The sequence below is a fragment of the Lactuca virosa genome, chromosome 2 (assembly GCF_052849685.1).
Source record: "Lactuca virosa cultivar CGN04683 chromosome 2, Lactuca_virosa_CGN04683_v6, whole genome shotgun sequence".
Lineage (NCBI taxonomy): Eukaryota > Viridiplantae > Streptophyta > Magnoliopsida > Asterales > Asteraceae > Lactuca > Lactuca virosa.
In genome coordinates this window covers 156,864,575-156,888,409 of record NC_136427.1, presented here as the reverse complement: position 1 = coordinate 156,888,409, position 23,835 = coordinate 156,864,575, and the positions used below count along the sequence as shown (strand labels likewise).

At 42.4% G+C, this 23,835-nt stretch overlaps 1 protein-coding gene across 1 annotated transcript; it reads right to left on the bottom strand.

Annotated features, from left to right (window-relative positions):
* Positions 1–19,822: 19,822 nt before the first annotated feature.
* Positions 19,823–20,431, bottom strand: LOC145157912 (uncharacterized). The gene is made up of 2 exons (XM_079076886.1): positions 20,405–20,431; positions 19,823–20,203 (listed from the first exon to the last, which is right to left on the bottom strand). The coding sequence occupies exons 1-2, from the start codon at positions 20,429–20,431 to the stop codon at positions 19,823–19,825; spliced, it is 408 nt and encodes a 135-aa protein (XP_078933012.1).
* Between the last annotated feature and the right edge of the window lie 3,404 nt (positions 20,432–23,835).

The window sequence follows — 23,835 nt, the reverse complement described above, 5'->3', positions numbered from 1 at the left end:
TGTAAGTGAGTTATGCCTACCCTATCTTTAGTATAGCTTATGTTTCAATATAGTAATGTTATTAGGACCTTATAAGGAGTATTTGGGCTATTATTATGGGTTATATAAGTATTTTTTAACGCTTATATAATAGTAATAATAGCCATACTATTAATTAGTCTCGGTGAATATTAGACTAAACTCTAGTGGTAATGATACTAGGTTTTGTCCGAGGAAAATTGTGTTGAGAGTATCGAAGTGTTGTTCAAGTGCCGGGTCACCACCTTCCCAGGTGAGTGCATAGTCTCTTTCATCTTACACATAGATATGAAGTAATTAATATAAATTACGTGCTATGTGTGCATATTGTCTGAATACTTGCTGTCTATGCTGCTGAAAGATTTTTATACATGTTTTAAATGATGTAAACTGTATAAAGTATTTTATATCTACAAAATATGTTGGGTAAAACATGGGAAGGTGAATGATGAGGTGTAAAAGCTGAAATAGAGGAACATTAGTAGTATGGACCTAGTGCCCTATAGGTAAACATTGGCAGCAATGGACCTAGTACCTTATAGATGAGCACTGGCAGCTGCGCCACAACCCGTAGATGTTTTAGATCTACGGTAAACGTCCTAGCAGTTGCGCTCTAAGGACAATATCAGCAGCTGCGCCTAATAGGGAGCCTTATGACCATGACAATAGCGTTTAAAGGTCAATACCGGCAGAAGCGCCTCATAGAAAATGTCTCAATTCTGGCAGCTGCGCCTAAGTGGTAATATTAGCAACTTCGCTTGACCACTGCGTCACTGGCAACAATGGACATCATGTTGTTTCCTTAGGATGATCCTTAGGAATGAATGAACAAGGATTAACTGATCCTTAGGGTAAATCCTTAATAAGATAATGGGAATGGGTAATTGGGTTGATTGTTTGATGTTTAAATATAATAATTATATTATTGTGGGTTGAAAACCCTATGTACTCACCAGGTTTCCCAACCTGACCCACTCTAGCTTATTTGTATCACAGGTGTCGATATGAAGCTACTTTACACTGAGAGATTTAAAAAAAGATGTAGATCACTAGTGTAAATGAATGTAAGTTCTGTTTATGCTTACGTTCTTGTATTGACGATGACATCCCAATGTTTTAAAATGAATAAAAAATACATTTCTTCGGAAATGCTTTGATAACGTAATTATCATGTTTTTCTGGGGACAAATTCCGCAACACTTTTATTGAAATAGGTACTCTGATTTTTATAAAGCATAAACAAAATCAGTCTTTTCTGGCTGTGAAAATGGGGATGTCACAGCTGGTATCAGAGCATTAGTTTAAGCGAACTAGGAATATGGATTTATTTCTGGACTTAAACTTAGAGTTCTAAGCGATGATTGTGAGGTGTGAGCACTAGCTTATTTTAGGAATTGTGCCTATGTGTTAAATGCTTGTGTCTGATATGCTGTTATTTGTTCGGATCTATGGTCTATTGCCGACCGGATCTGGAAACCTTATGTGTTTAGGATTCTAAGCGTTTAACTACGATATTAGAACTAGCATATAAATGTTTCGGAGTGATAAGGATGACTTAAATATCAATCCTAAATAAAGATCTAGATTCACCTTATTCGGTGTATAGATCAAGATGGCAAGGACCCGTAGCGGAAACATGAATGCAAATGGGAACCGAGATCAACCCCCAGTGATACAGCAAATACCAGTCGTAGTAGAAGTTGCACCTGAGCCAATCACCATGGCTGGAGTACAAGCCATGATGCGGGCTATGTTAGCTGAACAAAGGGAACAAATGAGGCGGATGATCCAAGTGAATAGGGATGAAGCCACCGTGCCCATTGTGCAACCGGAGCCGATTCCCGAACAATCGGAGGAAGGAAACTACAGTATGTCAGTGGGCCAAGCTGATCCGCCAGTTAATAGGAGAAACGGCCAAGATGATGTAGTCAAGAGAAACAGATGCAAGTACAAGGATTTTCTGACTTGCAAGCCATCGACTTTCACTGGAAAGGAAGATCCAATCGGAGTCATGGATTGCATCTCAGAAATGGAGTTAGCCTTTATGACGTGCGGTTGCAGAGGCAAGCTGCAAACCACCTTTACAGTGCGTCAGTTCCGAGGAGGTGCTGTACGTTGGTGGAATACCTTGGGGAAGACTCTGAGCCCCAATGAGCCCCTGCAACTGACATGTGTAGAGTTTTTGGTGCAGTTCAAACGTAAGTACTGCTCAGCCCAAAATCTACTCGAGCTAGAAAACCAATTCCTTACCTTGAAGAAAGGAAGCATGTCTATTGATGAATACACCAACAACTTCACAGAGAAGATGGAGTTCGCCTTGCATCTTGTTCTGGATGACCTGACGAAAATCGACAAGTACGCAAAAGGACTTCCATGGGAGTATGCGGTGTCAGTGCGTCAGGCACCTACTCTGGAAGCAGCTATCTGGGCTGTCAAATCTGTGGAGGATATGATTAAGGGAAGAGCTTTTAGCAAGGTTGAGGTTGGCGAAAAGAGGAAATTCGAAGGATCGGCAAGGCCCGATGAGATGAGAAATTCCAATACAAGAAAGTTTAGAGGAGGATGAAGCGAAGAAAGATGGTGCGAAAAGTGCAAAAAGAAACACACTGGAAAATGCGGTGAGGAGGTGACTTGTTTCAAGTGTGGGAAGCATGGGCATTATGCCAACGAGTGTACATTCAACAAAAGGTTGTGTTACGGATGTACGAGGAAGGGCTACAAAGCCAAATGTACCCAAAGAGAGAGGGGGCTACAAAGCCAAATGTGCCGCCAAAGCCAAAGGCGAGAGCATTTCAAATGATCCTTGACGAAGCAGATGACAACGCAAGGATTCAGGAGTGAAGGCTTGACATCCAAAGATCGAGTTATGAAGTAGTCGTGTAGATAGTACCATGTGGTGTAGCCTATTAGAGGCATAGTATAGGTTGAACTTGAACACCTATGTAATCGCTTCAAGGAATAATATAAAACCTTCGTTTTGTTATCTGATGTGTTAAACTATTATGTGATTTTCTTGTAAGGTGACTTGGAAAACTGCGAGACAATACTAGGGACGAGTATGAGTAGGTGTGAAAGGTAGTAGATGCATATACTACCGGAAGCACAGGAATCACGCTTGGATCAGGAAAAGTCACAAGGTTACCAAGAAGCTAGTGATTGATACTGTTTTATTTAAATATGTCATTACCATTGTTTCGGTAATGACTAAGAAGATGATTGTTATTCTGACCCTATTGGTCATATCGAATTGAGTCTGACTACGATGAGTATGTTACATGGTTCAGAGAACCAAGTTCGATGTAGCATCTGACTTAAGCCATAGGATTTAAGTAAAAGATAATCGAAGTGATCGGTAGAGGTATCGCGACGGTTGCTTGTAGCAAGAAATGTTACATTTTAAGATGAGATTAGAACATGAAGTAAAGTATAGTCTGTTCTGGAAGACTCTAAGAGACCTGAGTCTAAGCATTGCAACATACGATGATAGGTCATTAGAATATGACACGTCATTCCATTGTAGTAATAAAAGAACTTATCTTATGTTCGAATCCAGTGAGGATCATGTAACATCCCAAGTTCGGAAGCAATAAGTTAGAGGGTGCTGAGTGTAAATTAAGGAAGCTACTCGACGAGTAGGTATGCTACTCGTCGAGTCGGAGCGGGATTGATCGCGGGTTTAAGTGGCCAACTCGCCGGGTCAGCGGTTTGGACTCGACGAGTTGGTGCTGAAGAGAGAAAACCCTAATCCCGAGGGTTGCACCGTATTTAAAGGACTTTATGTCCTTCCCCCAGCCTCCTAATCCCCCTGAGAGTTCCAGAAACCCTAATTTTCGTGTGAGGCTTCATTGTTGAGGAGATTGGAGCTTGGAAGAGGAATTTTGTGGAAAGAGCTTGAGGAATTAGAGTCTAGCATCAAGGAGCTTGTGTAGATTCGGGATCTACTTCAATTGGAGCTGATATTGGAGGTAATAATTTGTTGCTTGGGCTCTTTTGCATCTAGATCTATTATCATGTGAGATTTGGGGCATTTTCGGTATGATTAAGAGCTATTTCGAGTTAGAGGCTTAGATATGAGGTTGCTACTTTAGATCTAGGGGTGTGATGGTCCATAATGTCATAAAGCTTCAGTCCTTGAGTTGTTGGTGAAGCCCCTTTGTCTAAAACCCAAGACCTAGTGTGTGTTTTGGGCCTATATCTCCTTGGTTTCACGTAAAGGTTGCAACTTTATGTGAGGGTTAGGCTGTAGAAGAGTGGATCTATGGATTGGAGCCCCTGCATGGCTCGAAAAGCCTCTGTATGGATTGAGAACTGAAGAGACTCGGCGAGTCACATGGGTGTACTCGACGAGTTGTATGAACATGTGCATGGACTCGGTGGGTTGAAAGAACAACTCGGCGAGTCTGATGAAGATTGCCTTGGACTCGGCGAGTCTGTTCTTGGACTCGGCGAGTCTGGTCGTAGAAACCAACCTCCTGTGGTTAAAGCGTTGGATTAGTGAGTTGGTTGGCGACTCAGTGAGTTGGACAGGATGGAATTCCGAGATCGTTCAACTCGACGAGTCTTGGGGCGACTCGGCGAGTTGAGTTGTGATATGAGAGTTTCTGGGAATGGGAACTCGGCGAGTCAACGGGTTGACTCGGCGAGTAGAATCAACCAGGAAGGTTGACTTTGACTGAGGACTTTGACTTTGACCAAGAGTTCACCAGTTTGATTTCCAAGGGTATTTTGGTAATTTTGGTATTTATGGAATTGGTTCTTTGGTAGTGTTCTGTGGTGGAGTTCGTGTCGGTGGTCGGAGCAGCTTGGTTTCATCTCTTTAGTCGGCATTGCAGCTGAGTTATCCTCACTATATTGACAGGGTCTATGGCACCAAGGCCGGCCCTTTATCGGATGGAAATTCGGGTATTGTTTGTTATGTTTTTTCTCTGCTAGATCTGCATCCTGGTATTTAGGATGGTGTTATGTTAGTGACCTGGTTAAGGTCGGTACCCGGTATTTAGGGTAATGCTATGTTAGTGACCTGGTTAAGGTCGATACCCGGTATATAGGGTAATGTTATGCTAGTGATCGGTTAGGTCGGAATCCTGGTTAGGATGTTGATATGCTATGTGATCTGTTAGACTGTTTGTCTGGTTAAGGATTTGTTATGTGATTAACTGTTATATGTGCACATGGTTGTTTGATGGGGGTTGGGTTGGGGCGGGTCCTGCTTTGTGCTGTAGGCCAACATACCCAGGGCGGACCGGATATTCCGAAGGCCCAGCGAGCGGTCCGGATAGGCTGAAGGCCCCAAGAGGGCGGACCAGACATGCCGAGGATCGGAGAGTGGACCAGGCCGACTGAAGGCCCGGTGTGGGCGGACCTGTCATACTGTAGACTCAGAGAGTGGACCATGTGGATTGAAGGCCTGGTGCGGGCGGACCAATCACACTGTAGACTCGATGTACATGGCTAGACTCGGAGGGTGGACCAGGTGGACTGAAGGCCCGATGCGGGCGGACCAGTCACACAGTAGACCCTATGTGCATGGTTGTTCTATTTGTGATATGTTATGAGTATGTTTATGTGTGGTTGGTATTTTGGGGGTAACTCACTAAGCTTTCGGGCTTACAGTTTAGTGTATTGTTTCAGGTACTTCTGGAGATCGTGGTAAGGCGAAGGTGTGATCGTACCGCTCCTCATGTTTATGATATATGTGATATGGTTCTGGGAGATACTCTGATGTTTGAACTATTTTGAAAACAAATGTATGAACTTAATGGTTTTGAATGGGATAAAATGTTTTAATTTGGCTCAAAATTTATGGTCGTTACAAGTTGGTATCAGAGCCTTGGTTTGAGTGAATTGGAGGAACATTCGTGTGAATCCAGTCTCAAATCAAGGAGGGATTTTCTAAATGGTTTTCAAAAGATTTTTCGAAATAAGTAAAGGAGGATGCAGAGGGTACGATTAGCCAGAGCCAGTAAGTAGACCCCAAAATACCATACAAGTTATCTGATTATGAGATATGTTAGAACAGCATACTAGTACTAGGCTAGGGATCTTCAGGAATTGCATGATAGAATTGCTTGATTAAATGATGCCTGCTAGCCTAGGGTTTCCTTTGTATGAAATTGACATCATTACTGTGGTTATTTAGTGTATGCATCATGGTTATACCTAATTAAGATCTTATAGCCTGAGAATGTTTGATTTGGCCTTATGTTCTGTTCTTGTATGATTGGGAGCTTAGGGTAGGATTGGATATTCGAAAGTCTATAGGGTCCAGCGTTATGTATGACTAGCATACACTAGTGCTGCAGGGTTGGTGGAAGTTTCACGGATGGAAGGGTTGCGTGATACCGGTAGGTCGGTTATGGGATAGTGGTGCTCCTTTAGGAGTGGGGATCGAGTGTTCGTTATGTATATGCTATTGTTAGGGTGTTGTGGTGATACTTGATACAAATATGGGTAGGTGTGGAAGGTAGTATGGGCCCGTACTACTGAAAGCATAGGACCCATACGCGTATCCAGGAAGTCACAACCCCTAGGGTTTTGTTGGGAGCTAGTTCTCGGGGTTATTATGAGGAATGCCTAATATCTTGTGGCGTATTTTCAGTATGGCGATTACGAGACGTCTCGAGGCAGGATCCGATTCGGGATCGGGATCAGGAGAGTGTGGTCAGGATGGACCAGTACTACCCGAGGTCATTGGTCAGATGAGTACGGATGAGTAGGATGTCAGGATTCGTGAGATCCTGCATGATGAGGTTGCTGCTATGTTCCGGGCAGAGTTGCCGGAGATGTTTGGGTCGATCAAGACCGCCATGGTTGAGTACTTTGATGAGCGCTATGCAGCTCTTGCGGAGGCGGCTGCCGCGACAGCTACAACGGCTGTAACAGCGGCAGGGGGAGGAACCGGTCGAGGTTTTCAGTATCGGGACTTTGATAATACGAAGCCCCTACCTTCGATGGAGTTCAGGATTCGATCGTTGCTATGAGATGGTTGTCAGATGTGGAGGGTTGTTTCTTCACGTGTTCTTGCCCTCCGGATCAGAGGGTGAGGTGTGCTCTGAACCTTTTGAGGCTCGGGGCGAAGGATTGGTGGAGGTTGACTACGGGATCTTATTCGGATGCGCAGCGGGCTGCGGTTACTTGGGATCAGTTCTGGGAGATGTTTAGCACTCGTTATGTTCCACGGGTTGAGAGAGAGAGGTTGGCTCAGGAGTTCCTGGAGCTGAAGCAGTATTCAGAGTCGGTGACGGAGATCGCCAAGATGTTCAATGAGAGGGCGATGTTTTGCCCGGAGTTTGCTTCAGAGCAAGCTCAGATGTCCCGATATCTGAGTATGCTCAAGAGGGACATCAGGCAGTTTGTGTCCACGCAGAGATGTGATACCTTGTTAGAGTTGCTGGAGGCCGTCAGGCGGCGGGAGTTAGAGATGGAGTTGCAGTTGCAAGAGCAGAGGCAGGCCCCGGTGCAGTCGCAGCCGGCGCCGAAACGGTCCAAAACCGTTGACTCTAGGGTCGGAGGTCAGAGCAGCCGCACTTGTGAGAAGTGTGGGAAGGGTTATGCCGGAGTTTGTAGGTCCGCTGGTGCGTGTCGCAAGTGTGGGAAAGAGAGGCATTATGCGATGGATTGCTGTCAGTCGGTCCTGGCTCAGGATATGAGGATTTGTTATCATTGTCATCAGGTTGGACACTCGAGGGTCAACTATCCACAGCTTGTTGCTAGACCGGTGCAGGCTCCAGCACCGACCCCTTTGAGGATTATGGGTGGAGGTCAGGGTGGAGCAGAGCCTCCGAGGGCTCAGGGACGCACTTTCCAGCTTACAGCAGAGGAGGTCAGATCAGAGCTAGATGCAGTTGCGGGTATGTTTCCATTTTGATATTTTGCTATTTGCCGATTATGTTGTATTGTAAATCTGTTCGCATTTTCGCATGATTTGTAGTATGATTGAGGATCTTAGTAGTTAGGAGTTGTAGTTGGTTAGCGTCCAGGAGGATTCTTGGTCAAAAGATTAGGTATATGATCTCGTTGCTTGGAATAGCAACTGCCATGCGAGAAGTGTTCAGTTAAGGTTTGAACTTCCTTGGAGTTCGGTATGCACGATGTCGGGAGAGTGGCCATGAAGGTTGCTCACTCCGGAAGGATTTAGTTCCTGGAGAAGATGGGGAAACTTTATCAAGTAAGGTTGATCGTGTTATGCCGGTTTGTCAGCGGAAGTTGGTGGCAGGTACACTAAGTGGGGAGAATTGGAAAATTCTCTGGTGAAACAAGCATCCAGGGTTGGTTAGTTGTATGGATTTATTAATGTTGTTAGCCGAGAGTGTGGCATGATTGGAGCAAGTGATAGTCAAGTGGGGTAGGGAACAGACCATGGTTTCAGAAAAGGTAGTTGGTCGATGTGAGGCCTGGGTTAGGCCTGGGAAAGGAACTGGAGTTCGGAACCCCAAGAGGGCTAGAACAGACTGCATGGGAGAGATTCCCGGGAAGAATGGTTCAGGGCGATGTACGGAAGTTTTGAGCGGCTGGGATATACTGAAGGCCGGAGGGCATACCAGTCAGGCCGAAGGCTCGGGGAACGGTCCAGACAGGCTGAAGGCCCAGGAGGGCGGTCCAGACATACTGAAGGTTCTGAGATTGGTCCAGATAGATTGAAGGCCTGGAAAGGCGGTCCAGTCATGCTGCAGACTCTGTATGTGTTAGTGGATCGGTATGAGGAGAATGAGTGAATATGTCGCCATGCAATGGTAATCGATATGATCTGGCCCCAAGTATTAATCATGATGATGGAGTTGATTGGAGGCCATGCGTGGGCCTAGTTAGTTATGTGATCGGATTCGGAGTATATGGGAGTTCGAGAATAGCAGTTGCTCTACATGGAAAGTGTAGAGTGGAGTTTAGCTCTGTGGCACTTATAGGTGCGGTAAGGGTTGTTGAGTAGACTTCCTGAAAAGGAAGGGTATGTAGCTCCGGAAGGAGTGTGGGTCCTCTGAAAGGGAGGCAGCAGAGTAAATGATTGATCGAAAGTGCTTCAGTTATTGGTAGTAAGCACTGGGGTTGTACCAGATATATGGAAGCACATACGGGTTGGATGCCCGTTGAGGTTGTGGCAATGTTGGATTATGCACATGCATGTTTTCAGTCTCCTTGGAAGAGGAGGAGGATAGTGGTTCCAGATTGGAGATTGGGACAGAGGAAGGTGAGACAGCAGGTTAACAGACTAGGGAGTAGTCTGGACTGGTGCTGAGGACGGTATAAGGATATTTCAGTCGAAGGTCAAGGACCTGGAGATCGTGATAGGGAGGTGTGAGTGGGTTACACTCCGTTGTGTCAAACCGAAGGGTTCGAGGGAAACACAAGGACAAGGTCCTTAGTTCCAAGTATGGTTGTAGGCTTGAGTTATGTATGTGGGGGTATTCCAATCTGGGGTATTCCATCATGAGGATAACCGGACCCTATGATTGATTGGGCCTGGTGTGTTTGGTATTCCGGCCAGAGGCTGATTGGGCCAGGTACGAGTGGTTACGCTATATGTTGGTTGATGGGTTATGGGAGCTGAGGGATACAGTATCCTTTCAGCGCGTAAGGGATAGAACCAGAGGATGGAATAGGATTCGTTCCAGGTTGCAAGTTATCAGGGTTATCGCCAATCTTGGGCGAAGGAAGATGGACGAGTATCTTGGCGGAGCACATTGGGTGTTGTGGTATCCAGTTTTCGCAGGTGGTGAATGAATGCATAAGACGGAAGTAAGGTAGTGCCTTCAGGTGGCACATAGTTGATGAGTGTTGGCATCAGAGAAAAGAAGTTGGTGGCCGGCTTGAAGCAGTTGATCAGGACCCTGCAAGGGAATATATGGATTTTAGGGTTTCGATAGCAGTGTTTGAAGGAATCTGGGTTGGTCTGAGACCAGTGAATGCATTGTGGGAGTATCATCCGGAAGTTTGTGTTGCCGCGGGCTTCGAGGACGAAGCCTAATTTAAGTGGGGGAGAATTGTAACATCCCAAGTTCGGAAGCAAGAAGTTGGAGGGTGCTAAGTGTAAATTAAGGAAGCTACTCGACGAGTAGGTATGCTACTCGTGGAGTCGGAGCGGGATTGATCGCGGGTTTAAGTGGCCAACTCGCCGAGTCAGCGGTTTGGACTCGACGAGTTGGTGCTGAAGAGAGAAAACCCTAATCCCGAGGGTTGCACCCTATTTAAAGGACTTTATGTCCTTCCCCCAGCCTCCTAATCCCCCTAAGAGTTCCAGAAACCCTAATTTTCGTGTGAGGCTTCATTGTTGAGGAGATTGGAGCTTGGAAGAGGAATTTTGTGGAAAGAGCTTGAGGAATTAGAGTCTAGCATCAAGGGGCTTGTGTAGATCCGGGATCTACTTCAGTTGGATATGATATTGGAAGTAATAATTTGTTGCTTGGGCTCTTTTGCATCTAGATCTATTATCATGTGAGATTTGGGGCATTTTCGGTATGATTAAGAGCTATTTCGAGTTAGAGGCTTAGATCTGAGGTTGCTACTTCAGATCTAGGCTTGTGATGGTCCATAATGTCATAAAGCTTCAGTCCTTGAGTTGTTGGTGAAGCCCCTTTGTCTAAAACCCAAGACCTAGTGTGTGTTTTGGGCCTATATATCCTTGGTTTCACGTAAAGGTTGCAACTTTATGTGAGGGTTAGGCTGTAGAAGAGTGGATCTATGGATTGGAGCCCCTGCATGGCTCGAAAAGCCTCTGTATGGATTGAGAACTGAAGAGACTCGGCGAGTCACATGGGTGTACTCGACGAGTTGTATGAACATGTGCATGGACTCGGTGGGTTGAAAGAACAACTCGGCGAGTCTGATGAAGATTGCCTTGGACTCGGCGAGTCTGTTCTTGGACTCGGCGAGTCTGTTCTTGGACTCGGCGAGTCTGGTCGTAGAAACCAACCTCCTGTGGTTAAAGCGTTGGATTAGTGAGTTGGTTGGCGACTCAGTGAGTTGGACAGGATGGAATTCCGAGATCGTTCAACTCGACGAGTCTTGGGGCGACTCGGCGAGTTGAGTTGTGATATGAGAGTTTCTGGGAATGGGAACTCGGCGAGTCAACGGGTTGACTCGGCGAGTAGAATCAACCAGGAAGGTTGACTTTGACTGAGGACTTTGACTTTGACCAAGAGTTCACCAGTTTGATTTCCAAGGGTATTTTGGTAATTTTGGTATTTATGGAATTGGTTCTTTGGTAGTGTTCTGTGGTGGAGTTCGTGTCGGTGGTCGGAGCAGCTTGGTTTCATCTCTTTAGTCGGCATTGCAGCTGAGTTATCCTCACTATATTGACAGGGTCTATGGCACCAAGGCCGGCCCTTTATCGGATGGAAATTCGGGTATTGTTTGTTATGTTTTTTCTCTGCTAGATCTGCATCCTGGTATTTAGGATGGTGTTATGTTAGTGACCTGGTTAAGGTCGGTACCCGGTATTTAGGGTAATGCTATGTTAGTGACCTGGTTAAGGTCGATACCCGGTATATAGGGTAATGTTATGCTAGTGATCGGTTAGGTCGGAATCCTGGTTAGGATGTTGATATGCTATGTGATCTGTTAGACTGTTTGTCTGGTTAAGGATTTGTTATGTGATTAATTGTTATATGTGCACATGGTTGTTTGATGGGGGTTGGGTTGGGGCGGGTCCTGCTTTGTGCTATAGGCCAACATACCCAGGGCGGACCGGATATTCCGAAGGCCCAGCGAGCGGTCCGGATAGGCTGAAGGCCCCAAGAGGGCGGACCAGACAGCCGAGGATCGGAGAGTGGACCAGGCCGACTGAAGGCCCGGTGTGGGCGGACCCGTCATACTGTAGACTCAGAGAGTGGACCAGTGGATTGAAGGCCCAGTGCGGGCGGACCAATCACACTGTAGACTCGATGTACATGGCTAGACTCGGAGGGTGGACCAGGTGGATTGAAGGTCGGGTGCGGGCGGACCAGTCACACAGTAGACCCGATGTGCATGGTTGTTCTATTTGTAATATGTTATGAGTATGTGTTTGTGTGGTTTGTATTTTAGGGGTAACTCACTAAGCTTTCGGGTGTACAGTTCAGTGTATTTTTTCAGGTACTTCTGGAAATCGTGGCAAGGCGAAGGCGTGATCGTACCGCTCCTCATGTTTATGATTTATGTGATATGGTTTTGGGAGATACTCTGACATTTGAACTATTTTGAAAACAAATGTATGAACTTAATGGTTTTGAATGGGATAAAATGTTTTAATTTGGCTCAAATTTTATGGTCGTTACAGATCGAGATTGTGACTTGAAGGTCATAATTTGAAGTCTAACGTGAGATAGGGAGTAAGTGCAAGATCGAGCACCGCCTGCAGTCAAGGAGTCCAAGAGTTAGATACTCATTCGAAGAAACGAGGAAGTTATGATTATTACCTAGGATGAAAAGATAACGTATGGAGTCAATATATTGTCCTGTTTCGTTGATGATTCTGGGACGTAATCATCCTAAGGGGGAGATAATTGTAACGCCTGTAGATCCGGGCTAGTCAATTTAGAGATAATAGGGGTCGAAAACGAATTTTTGACAAAAGACTATTTAGAATAAATAATCTAAACTAGGTTGTAGAATATATCTCAATGGTTCCGTACATATAAAGAACACCGAAATCCGAGTTATAGCGAAGAAGTTATGGCTCGTCGAAGTTTTACAGCAAAACCGGCACGACACCGGGAGACGTAAATAGTGAATTTACGATAGAGGACTTTTTAGCCTTAGTGATCTAAACAAAAGTTGTAGTATACGTTAAACCGAGAACATACAAAAAAAAGAACGCCCAAATCTAACTTCGTATGAGGAAATTATGAATTTTCTAAAATTTGGCATAGTAGTACACGGCCCGAAACTTGAATTTTATTTCGAGCGGTTTTTGGCTTACGCGACCTAAATGAGAGTTGAAGATCTCATTAATAGGAACTCAACGGTAAAAAGACAGACGAAAACGGAGTCCGTATTAAGGAGTTATGAATTCTTCGCGGTCATTTAACAGTCTAATCTCCTCATACTGTTAAATTTAAGATCGGTCGAGAATTAGCCGATGGAGTCTAAATGAAAGTTGTAGATCTTGTTTTTAACTATGCGTGGATATAAAGAACATCGAAAACAGAGCTCGTATGAGAAAGTTACGGGGTTTAGAAGTCGGCAGGGTGTTGTACAAAATCGGGTGACGTGGCTGAATAAGGGCCAAGACTTTCTCCCCAAGGCAAGCCACCAGAGGGTGACACCTGGCATGGTCTCAACGAGTAGGAGGACCTAATCGATGAGTAAAGTTGTTTTCCAGCCTATAAATAGAGGTGTCGGGCTCCCTCATTCTTCACACCTTCCCAACTTCACTTTCTCTCTCTAACCCCCCAAACCCCCCAAAAAGCCTAGGGAACCTCCGTAGCACCCGAAGGAAGCCACGAGGCTCCCGGAGTCCTGAGAAAAGAGCCTTTCGGCTCGGAAACACTGCTCCAGCGAAGCCCGATTTTCGAGAAAACCCGCTGTAAGTGAGCTATGCCTACCCCATCTTTAGTATAGCTTATGTTTCAATATAGTAATGTTATTAGGACCTTATAAGGAGTATTTGGGCTATTATTATGGGTTATATAAGTATTGTTTAACGCTTATATAATAGTAATAATAGTCAGACTATTAATTAGTCTCGGCGTATATTAGACTAAACTCTAGTGGTAATGATATTAGGTTTTGTCCGAGGAAAATTGTGTTGAGAATAACGAAGTGTTGTTCAAGTGCTGAGTCACCACCTTCCCAGGTGAGTGCATAGTCCCTTTCATCTTACACATAGATATGAAGTATTTTAATATAAATTACATGCTATGTGTGCATATTGTCTGAATACTTGATGTCTATGCTGGTGAAAGATTTTTATAGATGTTTTAAATGATGTAAACTGTATAAAGTATTTTATATCTACAAAATATGTTGGGTAAAACATGGGTAGATGAATGATGAGGGGTAAAAGCTGAAATAGAGGAACATTAGAAGTATGGACCTAGTTCCTTATAGGTAAACATTGGCAGCAATGGACCTAGTACCCTATAGATGAGCACTGGCAGCTGCGCCACAACCCGTAGATGTTTTAGATCTACGGTAAACATCCTAGCAGCTGCGCTCTAAGGACAGTATCAGCAGTTGCGCCTAATAGGGAGCCTTATGACCATGACAGTAGCATTTAAAGGTCAATACCGGCAGAAGCGCCTCATAGAAAATGTCCCAATTCTGGCAGCTGCGCCTAAGTGGTAATATTAGCAGCTTCGCTTGACCACTGCGTCACTGGCAACAATGGACTTCATGTTGTTTCCTTAGGATGATCCTTAGGAATGAATGAACAAGGATTAGCTGATCCTTAGGGTAAATCCTTAAGAAGATAATGGGAATGGGTAATTGGGTTGATTGTTTGATGTTTAAATATAATAATTATATTATTGTGGGTTGAAAACCCTATGTACTCACCAGGTTTCCCAACCTGACCCACTCTAGCTTATTTGTATCACAGGTGTCGATATGAAGCTACTTTACACTGAGAGATTTAAAAAAAGATGTAGATCACTAGTGTAAATAAATGTAAGTTCTGTTTATGCTTACGTTCCTGTATTGACGATGACATCCCAATGTTTTAAAATGAATAAAAAATACATTTCTTCGGAAATGCTTTGATAACGTAATTATCATGTTTTTCTGGGGACAAATTTTGCAACACTTTTATTAAAAGAGGTACTCTGATTTTTATAAAGCATAAACAAAATCGGTCTTTTCTGGCCGTGAAAATGGGGATGTCACATATGGATATGTAATATTTAGACAATGTACTTGATGTGAACAATGTCAGTTGTAATGTATTAATGCATGGTGATGTTTATGTTATGTTTCATGTACATTCATTGTGATGATATTCAATTTAAGACACACGAGCCCTCGGACGTTTCTGCCGTCTGGTTCGGGGGTGTGACATTTTATCAGACCGAGGAGTTCGCCATGGGGAACCCCGATCCTGTTTGTGAAGAAAAAGGACGGGTCACACCGTATGTGTATAGATTACCAGGAGCTAAATAAGGTGACGGTGAAGAACCGTTACCCACTTCCGAGGATTGATGATTTGTTTGATCAGCTGCAGGGAGCATCTTGGTTCTCCAAGATTGATCTGCGCTCCGGATATCACCAGATGCGGGTCAGAGATGATGATGTGCAGAAGACCGCCTTTAGGACCCGCTATGGTCTCTATGAGTTCGTGGTGATGCAGTTTGGGCTCACCAATGCTCCAGCCGCGTTCGTGGATCTCATGAATCGAGTATGCAGGCCGATGCTGGATCGGTCTGTAATAGTGTTCATTGACGACATCTTGGTTTATTCCAAGACCCAGGAGCAGCATAAGGAGCACTTGATAGAGGTTCTAGAGACAATGAGGAGGAGAGACTTTTTGCAAAGTTCTCTAATTGTGAGTTCTGGTTGCACGAGGTGCAGTTTCTTGGACACCTCGTTAACGAGAAGGGTATTTTGGTGGATCCATCCAAGATAGAGGATGTGATGCAGTAGGAGGTTCCGAGGTCTCTTCTAAGATTCGGAGTTTCCTGGGCCTGGCAAGGTATTACAGGAGATTTATTCAAGATTTCTCCAAGATAGCAGTTCCGCTGACCCGACTGACCAAGAAGTCGGTAGTGTTTCGTTGGGGCCCTGAGCAGCAGACTGCCTTTGAGACGCTCAGACAGCGATTATGTGAGGCTCCGATTCTCACTCTGTCGGAGGGAGTAGATGATTTTTTAGTCTACCATGACGCTTCGATCATAGGAATGGGAGCAGTATTGATGCAACGAGGCCATGTAATAGCTTATGCTTCGAGACAGCTAAAGCCTCACGAGGCTAACTATCCGACACATGATTTGGAGTTGGGGGCTTTGGTGTTCGCCCTCAAGATTTGGCGTCATTACCTTTATGGGGTCCGGTGTACCATATACATGGATCATAAGAGTTTGAGGTATCTCATGGATCAGCCTAATCTGAACATGAGGCAGCGTCGGTGGTTAGACGTGGTGAAGGATTATGACTATGAAATCCTTTATCACCCAGGCAAGGCCAATGTGGTGGCAGATGCCCTGAGCCGCAAGGTAGTGGCGGCCCCGATTCGCGATATTTGTTTGAGGATGACGGTGGTGACTCCATTGTTGGAGAAGATCAGGGAGGCACAGGTTGAGGGATTAAAGGAGGAGAGACAGAAGTGCAAGAGGATCGTGGGCCGAGTAGCCTCATTTGATTATGACAGTCGTGGATTATTGACCCTGCATGGGAGGGTCTGTGTACCGTACTGGGGCGTAGTATGGCAGGTGTTGATGGAGGAGGCCCACAAGTCTCGGTTCTCCATCCATCCAGATGCGACGAAGATGTATAGAGATCTTAGACCTGATTATTGATGGCCCTGCATGAAGCTGGATGTAGCTTGGTATGTTGAGAGATGCCTGACCTGCATGAAGGTCAAGGCAGAGCACCAGAGGCCCCACGGAAAGATGCAGCCGTTAGACATCCCTGTGTGGAAATAGGAGGATATCACCATGGATTTCATTACTAAGCTTCCCAGGACCGCATGCGGGGTTGATTCGATTTGGGTCATCGTGGATCGGTTGACCAAGAGTGCCCATATCATACCGATCCAGGAGAGCATTTCGGCTGAGAAATTGGTCGAGATTTATGTGCGAGAGGTAGTGGGACGTCATGGGGTGCCCGTTTCGGTGGTGTCAGACCGAGATGTCCGTTTTACTTCCAGATTTTGGAAGCAGTTCCACGACGAGATGGGTACTCGTCTCCATTTCAGCACCACTTTCCACCCTCAGACGGACAGTCAGAGTGAGAGGACGATTCAGACTCTCAAGGACATGCTACGGGCATACGTCCTGTACTTTGGTGGTAGTTGGGATAAATATATTCCATTAGCGGAATTTTCATATAACAACAGTTACCACGCCAGCATAGATCGACCTCCCTTTGAGATGCTCTATGGGAGGAAGTGTAGGACCCCAGTTTCTTGGGGCGAGGTGGGTCAGAGAGTAATGGGGAGTACCGAGGTGGTACTCAAAACCACGGAGTTGATACAGCAGGTCCGTAGCAGACTTCAGACTTCTCAGAGTCGGCAAAAGAGTTACGCCGATAGGAGGTGATCAGACCTGGAGTTTCAGGTGGGCGTTATCGTTCTCCTGAAGGTGTCACCCTGGAAGGGTGTCATCAGATTCCGGAAGAGGGGCAAGCAGGGCCCCAGGTTCATTGGTCCATCTAGGCTTTTGGCCCGAGTGGGTCGGGTTGCTTATTAGTTAGATCTCCCGGTAGAGCTCAGTCAGATCCATAGCACATTCCATGTATCGCAGTTGCGGAAGTGCTTAGTAGATGATTCAGCAGTGGTACCCTTGGAGGATATTCAGGTTGATGACAGCCTGAACTACATTGAGAAAACAGTGGTGATTCTGGATCGCAAGACGAAGGAGCCGATGAATAAGAAAGTCGAGTTAGTAAAAGTGCAGTGGCAACATCGAAAAGGGTCGGAGTGGACTTGGGAGTCCGAGCAGGAGATGAGGGAGCATTATCCAGAGTTGTTTGTAGAGACAGCAGACTTCAAGGACGAAGTCTAAGACAAGTGGGGGAGAATTGTAACACCCCGTTCTTGGTACGTAATTTAAATAGTGATTATTTCTTTTTTTGAAGGCTACTCGACGAGTCAGTGGCCCTAACTCGTCGAGAAGCATCGGGTTTGCACATGAAGATTTGGGGGGCGACTCTGCGAGTCAATATGCCCGACTAGGCGAGTCGGCCAGGCTAGATGAAACCCTAATCTTTAGGGTTTTTACCCTATCAAAACGTCATAATATCCCATTTTTCCAGCCTCCATCACCCCTCAGAGCTCATTTATGAAACCCTAGACCTCCATAAGTGATTTTGAGTGATTATTGCTATCTTGAGTAGTTTTTGGTGCATCTTGAAGCTAGAGGAAGAAAAACAAGGTAGAAGACTCAAGGAAAGAAGAAGTAGATCCAGAATCTACCCCTCTTTTGGCATCATTTCTGGTAATCAAGCTCTCATCTTGTTCTTCCTTTCTTTTAGATCCATTTGTCACCAAAATAGGAAGGTTTTGGCCCAAAAACCTTAATCCATGGAAGTAGGACGTCTTAATGCTTCATGATTTAGATCTGGACATTTTGGAGCTCCAGGAGCTCAAGGAGATTACCTTTAGGCAAACATAGTTTCATACTATGCAATAAACTTTCCTTATTAGTTAGATATGGTGTTATATCTTCAATACCATGATGCATGCACGTAAAGTTGGCAAGTTTACGTGTCATATTAGCCCTAAAAGCCCAGATCTATGAATTGGATGCACTGAAACTGTTTAGAATCGTCTGAATGGAGATTTCATGCAAAGGACTCGGCGATTCGTTCATCTTACTCGGCGAGTCCGGTTGCGAACCCTAAATTTCTGGTTTGGTGAGTTTGTGAGTTGAATCAGTGAGTAGAGTAGGTAACTCGGTGAGTTGGACAGGACAAGGACTCAGAGATTTGAGGACTCGGCGAGTCATTGGATGACTCGGCAAGTCGAGTCGCGACTTATAGGGTTGGTGAGCTACAGAACTCGGCGAGTCCATATATGAACTCGGCGAGTAGAGTCAACCTGGAAGTTTGACTCTGACAAGGACTTTGACTTTGACTAAAGGGTAAATTGGTCATTTACTCATGAAGAAGTTAGCAGTTTTTTACTAAGAATATTATTGAATTGTAGCCGGAGAGTCACCGGGGCAGCAGTCAGGGATTCCTCACTCAGGTTATTGTCAGTCAGTCATACGAGGTGAGTTTCCCTTCAGTAGGAACGGGTCTAAGGCACCAAGGTTGGCCGCAGTATGTTATGCTAGTAGCCGAGTGTGGGCGGGGCCTGTATCTCGTAGTTGTAATAGATTATGACATAAGGATAGTAGATTAGCTTACTTGTTGTCTGTGTGATACTTGTATGTTTGTTTTAACACCATGAGCGTGGGCGGGGCCCGTACCTCGGGGATAGCGGAGTGTGGGTGGGGCTCGTATCTTCTGACCAGCGGAGTATGGGCGGGGCTCGTATCTCCATGAGTGTGGGCGGGGCCCGTATCTCTTAGTTGCATGTATAATTGTATGGTATGTGGTAGATTGAGGGAGACTCACTAAGCTTTGTGCTTACGGTTTCAGTTTTGGTTTCAGGTACTTCTACTAGCATAAGGAAGGGCTCAGGATGATTGCATGGCACACACCACAGCTTTTAGCCTGGGATTTTCACTCGGATATCTTATCATTGGTTTTATTCAGTTGTTTTGATGATGTATGAGAGATATGAGACATGATTTTCAATTTCACACTTTCAGATATGGTTTTATAATAAATAAAAAATGAAATTTTTGGGTTGTGTTTTATGACTGTTTCACTTCCCATGACCTAGTCAAACACCATTTATTCAAAATAGGTAAATCAAACAAATACTAAATATTAACCAATACCCATCAAGATTATCCAACATTCACCCCTTAATCTTGATGATCTTGACCCATTATAGCAAAGCTGGCTCTTCTTCTTGGACCAAGTTTGCTTCAGTGTCTTTGTCTTTCCACTTTGTGCATTCATAGCTAAAGTGCCCAAAATCTCCACAATCATAGCACCGAATTCCACTTTTGTCACCTCGACCTTTTCCTCTTCCTCGACCTCTTCCACCTCTTTCATAGTTTCCTCCATTTCCTCTTCCGTGTCCACTACTTTCACCATGCATTTGTTCACTTGCCATAAAGAGTTGATTTCACTCTTCTTCCTTTTCATCATGGATTTTGAGCCTATCTTCATAGGATTTTAACCTTCCTACCGCCTCTTCCAATGGCATACTTTCAAGGTCGGAGTATTGTTCAATAGAAGCTACAATTGGCAAATACTTTTTCAGAACGGAATTAAGGAATTTTCTAACAATCACTTCTTCATCAAGACTTGAACCAAGACTTTTGAACTTCTCAACTATACCAATTATCTTTCCCGAAAAATCATTGATTGTCTCGTCATCCTTCATTTTCAGCCTCTCCATTTCACCCCTTAATGTTTGCAACCTTGCCTTTTGTACCCGTTCGGTACCTAAATATTGAATCTTAATGGATTCCCAAGCATCTTGTGCATCCTTATATTTAGCAACCTGCAAAAGAACATCTTCCGGGAGAGTGGGATAAATTATAGCTTTTGTAGTACAGTTTTTTTTCTCGTCCTTATCTTCTACGAGTACCGTCTTCCAAAGGTCATGTGCTCTCAACACAGTTTCAACCAAAATTCACCATGAAGTGTAGTTTGTTTTCGTCAATTTTGGACACTGGAGTGTGATACTCCCTTGCTCACGAACCGTTGATGCACCTGCATTTTCTTTCATTTATTACAACACTTTCGAGTTTTAATACCGGTCTTGCTATGAATTTTTTGGTCCTTTCTTTCTTCCTTAAATGAGCCTACAGTCTCCGGTCACTTGTATCGGTTTAGGATTAGTCGTTGGTCCTTACTGCAGCTTAACGGTCTTCTCCTCTGTCGGTCTTCGGTCTCTTTACACCGGAATTTCCTTTCCAGCCAGTCTCTTCGGTCTTTGTTTCTCCTGCTGTGAATCACATAAATTGTCCCCTTTTCTTTTACCCGATACCCAACCTGAGAGCTCTGAGACCAAATGTTGGTTCATCCCCCCCCCCCCCCCCTCCTTCAACCTATGAACGAATGAGATAAAAGAAAACATATGTTTTCTGTTGTTGTTGTACACGAGAAGAAGAAAAGAAAAAAGATAGTGAAGTAAAGTATTTTGGACTCAAAGACTGCACACACACATCTTATTTAGCAAAACAAACAAGGCTATAAATAACCACTACATGTTCAATGAAAATAAGCATAACACCCTAAAGCTAAACTAACTATTCCTAGATAATAGGTTTCTTTAAAGACCCAGTACACCCACGTGCATATGCACTTCCCATGACCTAGTCAAACACCATTTATTCAAAATAGGTAAATCAAACAAATACTAAATATTAACCAATATCCATCAAGATTATCCAACATATATATATATATATATATATATATATATATATAGACACACACTAGTAGTCAACCCATACAATGCGACGGCGACAATAAGTTTCATTTCGCTTCTTAGTTTCAGGTGACAAATAGTTTGCTTTCTTTGGGTGGTGAATAGTTTGCTTGTGGTAAATTGTTAGCATATAGTGATTAGTTTCATTTAGAAATATTTCATATTTTAAAGAACTTAAATCCAATGGAAAATATTATTAGAATTATTATTATTATTATTATTATTATTATTATTATTATTATTATATATAGAGATAATTTTGTCGCTTTGGGTTAAAAATATTAGTATGTTGTTATTTTTTGTTAAAAATAAATATACATTGCTATTTTGCGTTTGAAAAATATATGTATTTTTTTTGTTTTGAGTAAAAATAATAATATATTGATGGTTTTTATTAAAAATATAAGTTCGTTGATGCATTTTGTTAAATTTTTTATATTGTTGTTTTGGATTAAAAAGAAAATATGTGTTTTTGGTTTTTGGCTAAAAATAAAATGTTGTTACTTTTGTTAAAAGTAATAATATGTTAATCTTTTGAGTTTAAAATAAAAATACTTTTATATTTTTATTTTGAAATAAAAGTACGTGCAAACAATACTATAAAAACAACTTCATTCCGATCAAAAAAAATATTTTGTGATGAAGATAAAATCATTTTAATATATAACATGTAGTTTTTAAATATTATGCAATGCAAACCTATATATATTGCTAACATGGTTGATATGAGATCAAGTTATTCTAAAAGCCTCTTATTTACTAAAAAAAGTTGGTATTTAAATATATTGTTTACTGTCAGTCTATAACCATTAATTCATATATATTCTTTAATTTTGAAAACATTTTAAATATTGACAAAAAATATCAAATAATTAAAAAAAGTAAAAGCTTTTCTTATCTCTTGTTTGTTGTATTGTCACTGTCCAAAATGCAAATTTATTTGTATTTTTGTTATGAAAATTCATAATTAAAGAAAGTAACTCAATAGTCGTTTAGACATAGGCAATAGATATGTTTATATTATTAAGGAAAAAAATAAATAATTTTAAAACATAATAAATGATATTTCTCGATTATTGAATTTTTAAATGTTTGTATCCTCCTTAATAAATGATTTTTTTTTGCCACATGTCAATCTCTCATAAGTTTGACACTTGTCATTTTATGGTATTTTTTAAATAAATATTATACACTTGTCAATTTTTGAGTTGTTTCAATTTTTAAAATTAAAATCATATACTTATATATATAAATGATTAAATTAAATATAATATATATGATATTAAATTGCAATAAATATGTTTCTTCTTTTCTTATCTTAAAATTGTACATTAAAAAATATTTTATATTTACACTTTAATGTTTAATCTTTTTTAAATCAACTCGTGTAATACACAGGTCTCACACCTAATGACTTTATATACTGTATACGAACCATGCTTTTGCATTGATTTGACATTTATATATCTCTACTTCATGCAAATATCATATTACAATATATTTATTTTGTACTTTGGACTGCTAAAAAATAACATCCTCCTAACAAACTAAATCACTTATGCTTTTAAACCTTACAATAAAATCTCATTTTTTTTTACTTTCGATTATTTTGCACTTGTATCAAAAACAAAGTAATACACTTTATCAAACTATACATGTTGTAATCAATGAAGACCAATTGTAAAAATCTTACAAAGATGGCATGATCATGTTAACGAAAAGTTGCTTGGATTTAAAAATTACAAATTTTCTCAAATATAAAATATATAAACTGTTTGTGTGGTTACATGACACCATAACAATATTAAAATAATAATAATAATAATAATAATAATAAGATCATCTCCATATCAATGTAAAGTTACAAAACACTATTATATTGAAACATATAAAAGGAACATTATTATATTTAAGGGTACTACCTTGCAACCTATGGACACTTGCACTACCAAGATAAAGAAGCAAGAACCCAAAACATCACATTTGTATACAAGAACTCTGATGCGTATCTGTAAAGGTAGAATTTTCTCAACCTAAGTACGTTTACAATACTCCTAATCGACATCAAACTTACGCATCGGAGAACAATATCGCTTCCCTTGGTATCTCTTTCTAACCTAACATTTGTCTACCTTTTGCAGTGTACCTTCCAGTTTGTGCATTAAAAGAAGATACCAACAACTCACTATCAAGCATCCAGAAGGCTACGTAGCAACGATATTATTGTATGAGAATCATTGGTGGCTTTGTCTGAATTGTGTTCTAATTGTCAGATGCGGATGGACTTTCTCAAGAGGAAGCAAACATAATACACATGAAAAATGGAGAAGATGTCTAGATATGCGAATAGATTTAGCGGCAACAACCTATAGCGGCGATGAAACAGTTTTAGTGGCGGCACATTGGAGGGAAGTATTCACGATATTTTTTTTCGAGTATTAGCGATGACATATGTAGCTGCTATTGTCGTCGCTGGTATTGTTGTGTACGATGCGTGTTTTCAGTTGTTAGATTAGGCACAAAATCAAACGGTAGAGTTTAACACCTGAGATTCTGAGATAGGGTCGCTACTAAAGCCCAATATTCTTCTTATAGTGCTTTTAAACTAAAGTCCAATAGTTTGTCATGATGATATTAACCTAACAAAATAAATGACAAACACGGAACGGATGGTTACCGTATATATTTATTTAATAGTA

Excerpts from the sequence above, each read along its gene's own strand:
- LOC145157912 (XM_079076886.1), bottom strand. The coding sequence starts at position 20,431 with ATGAAAGAAAATGCAGGTGCATCAACG. Across the intron at positions 20,204-20,404 it reads AAAATGCAGGTGCATCAACG|GTTGCTAAATATAAGGATGC; the intron begins GTTCGTGAGCAA and ends GTTCTTTTGCAG.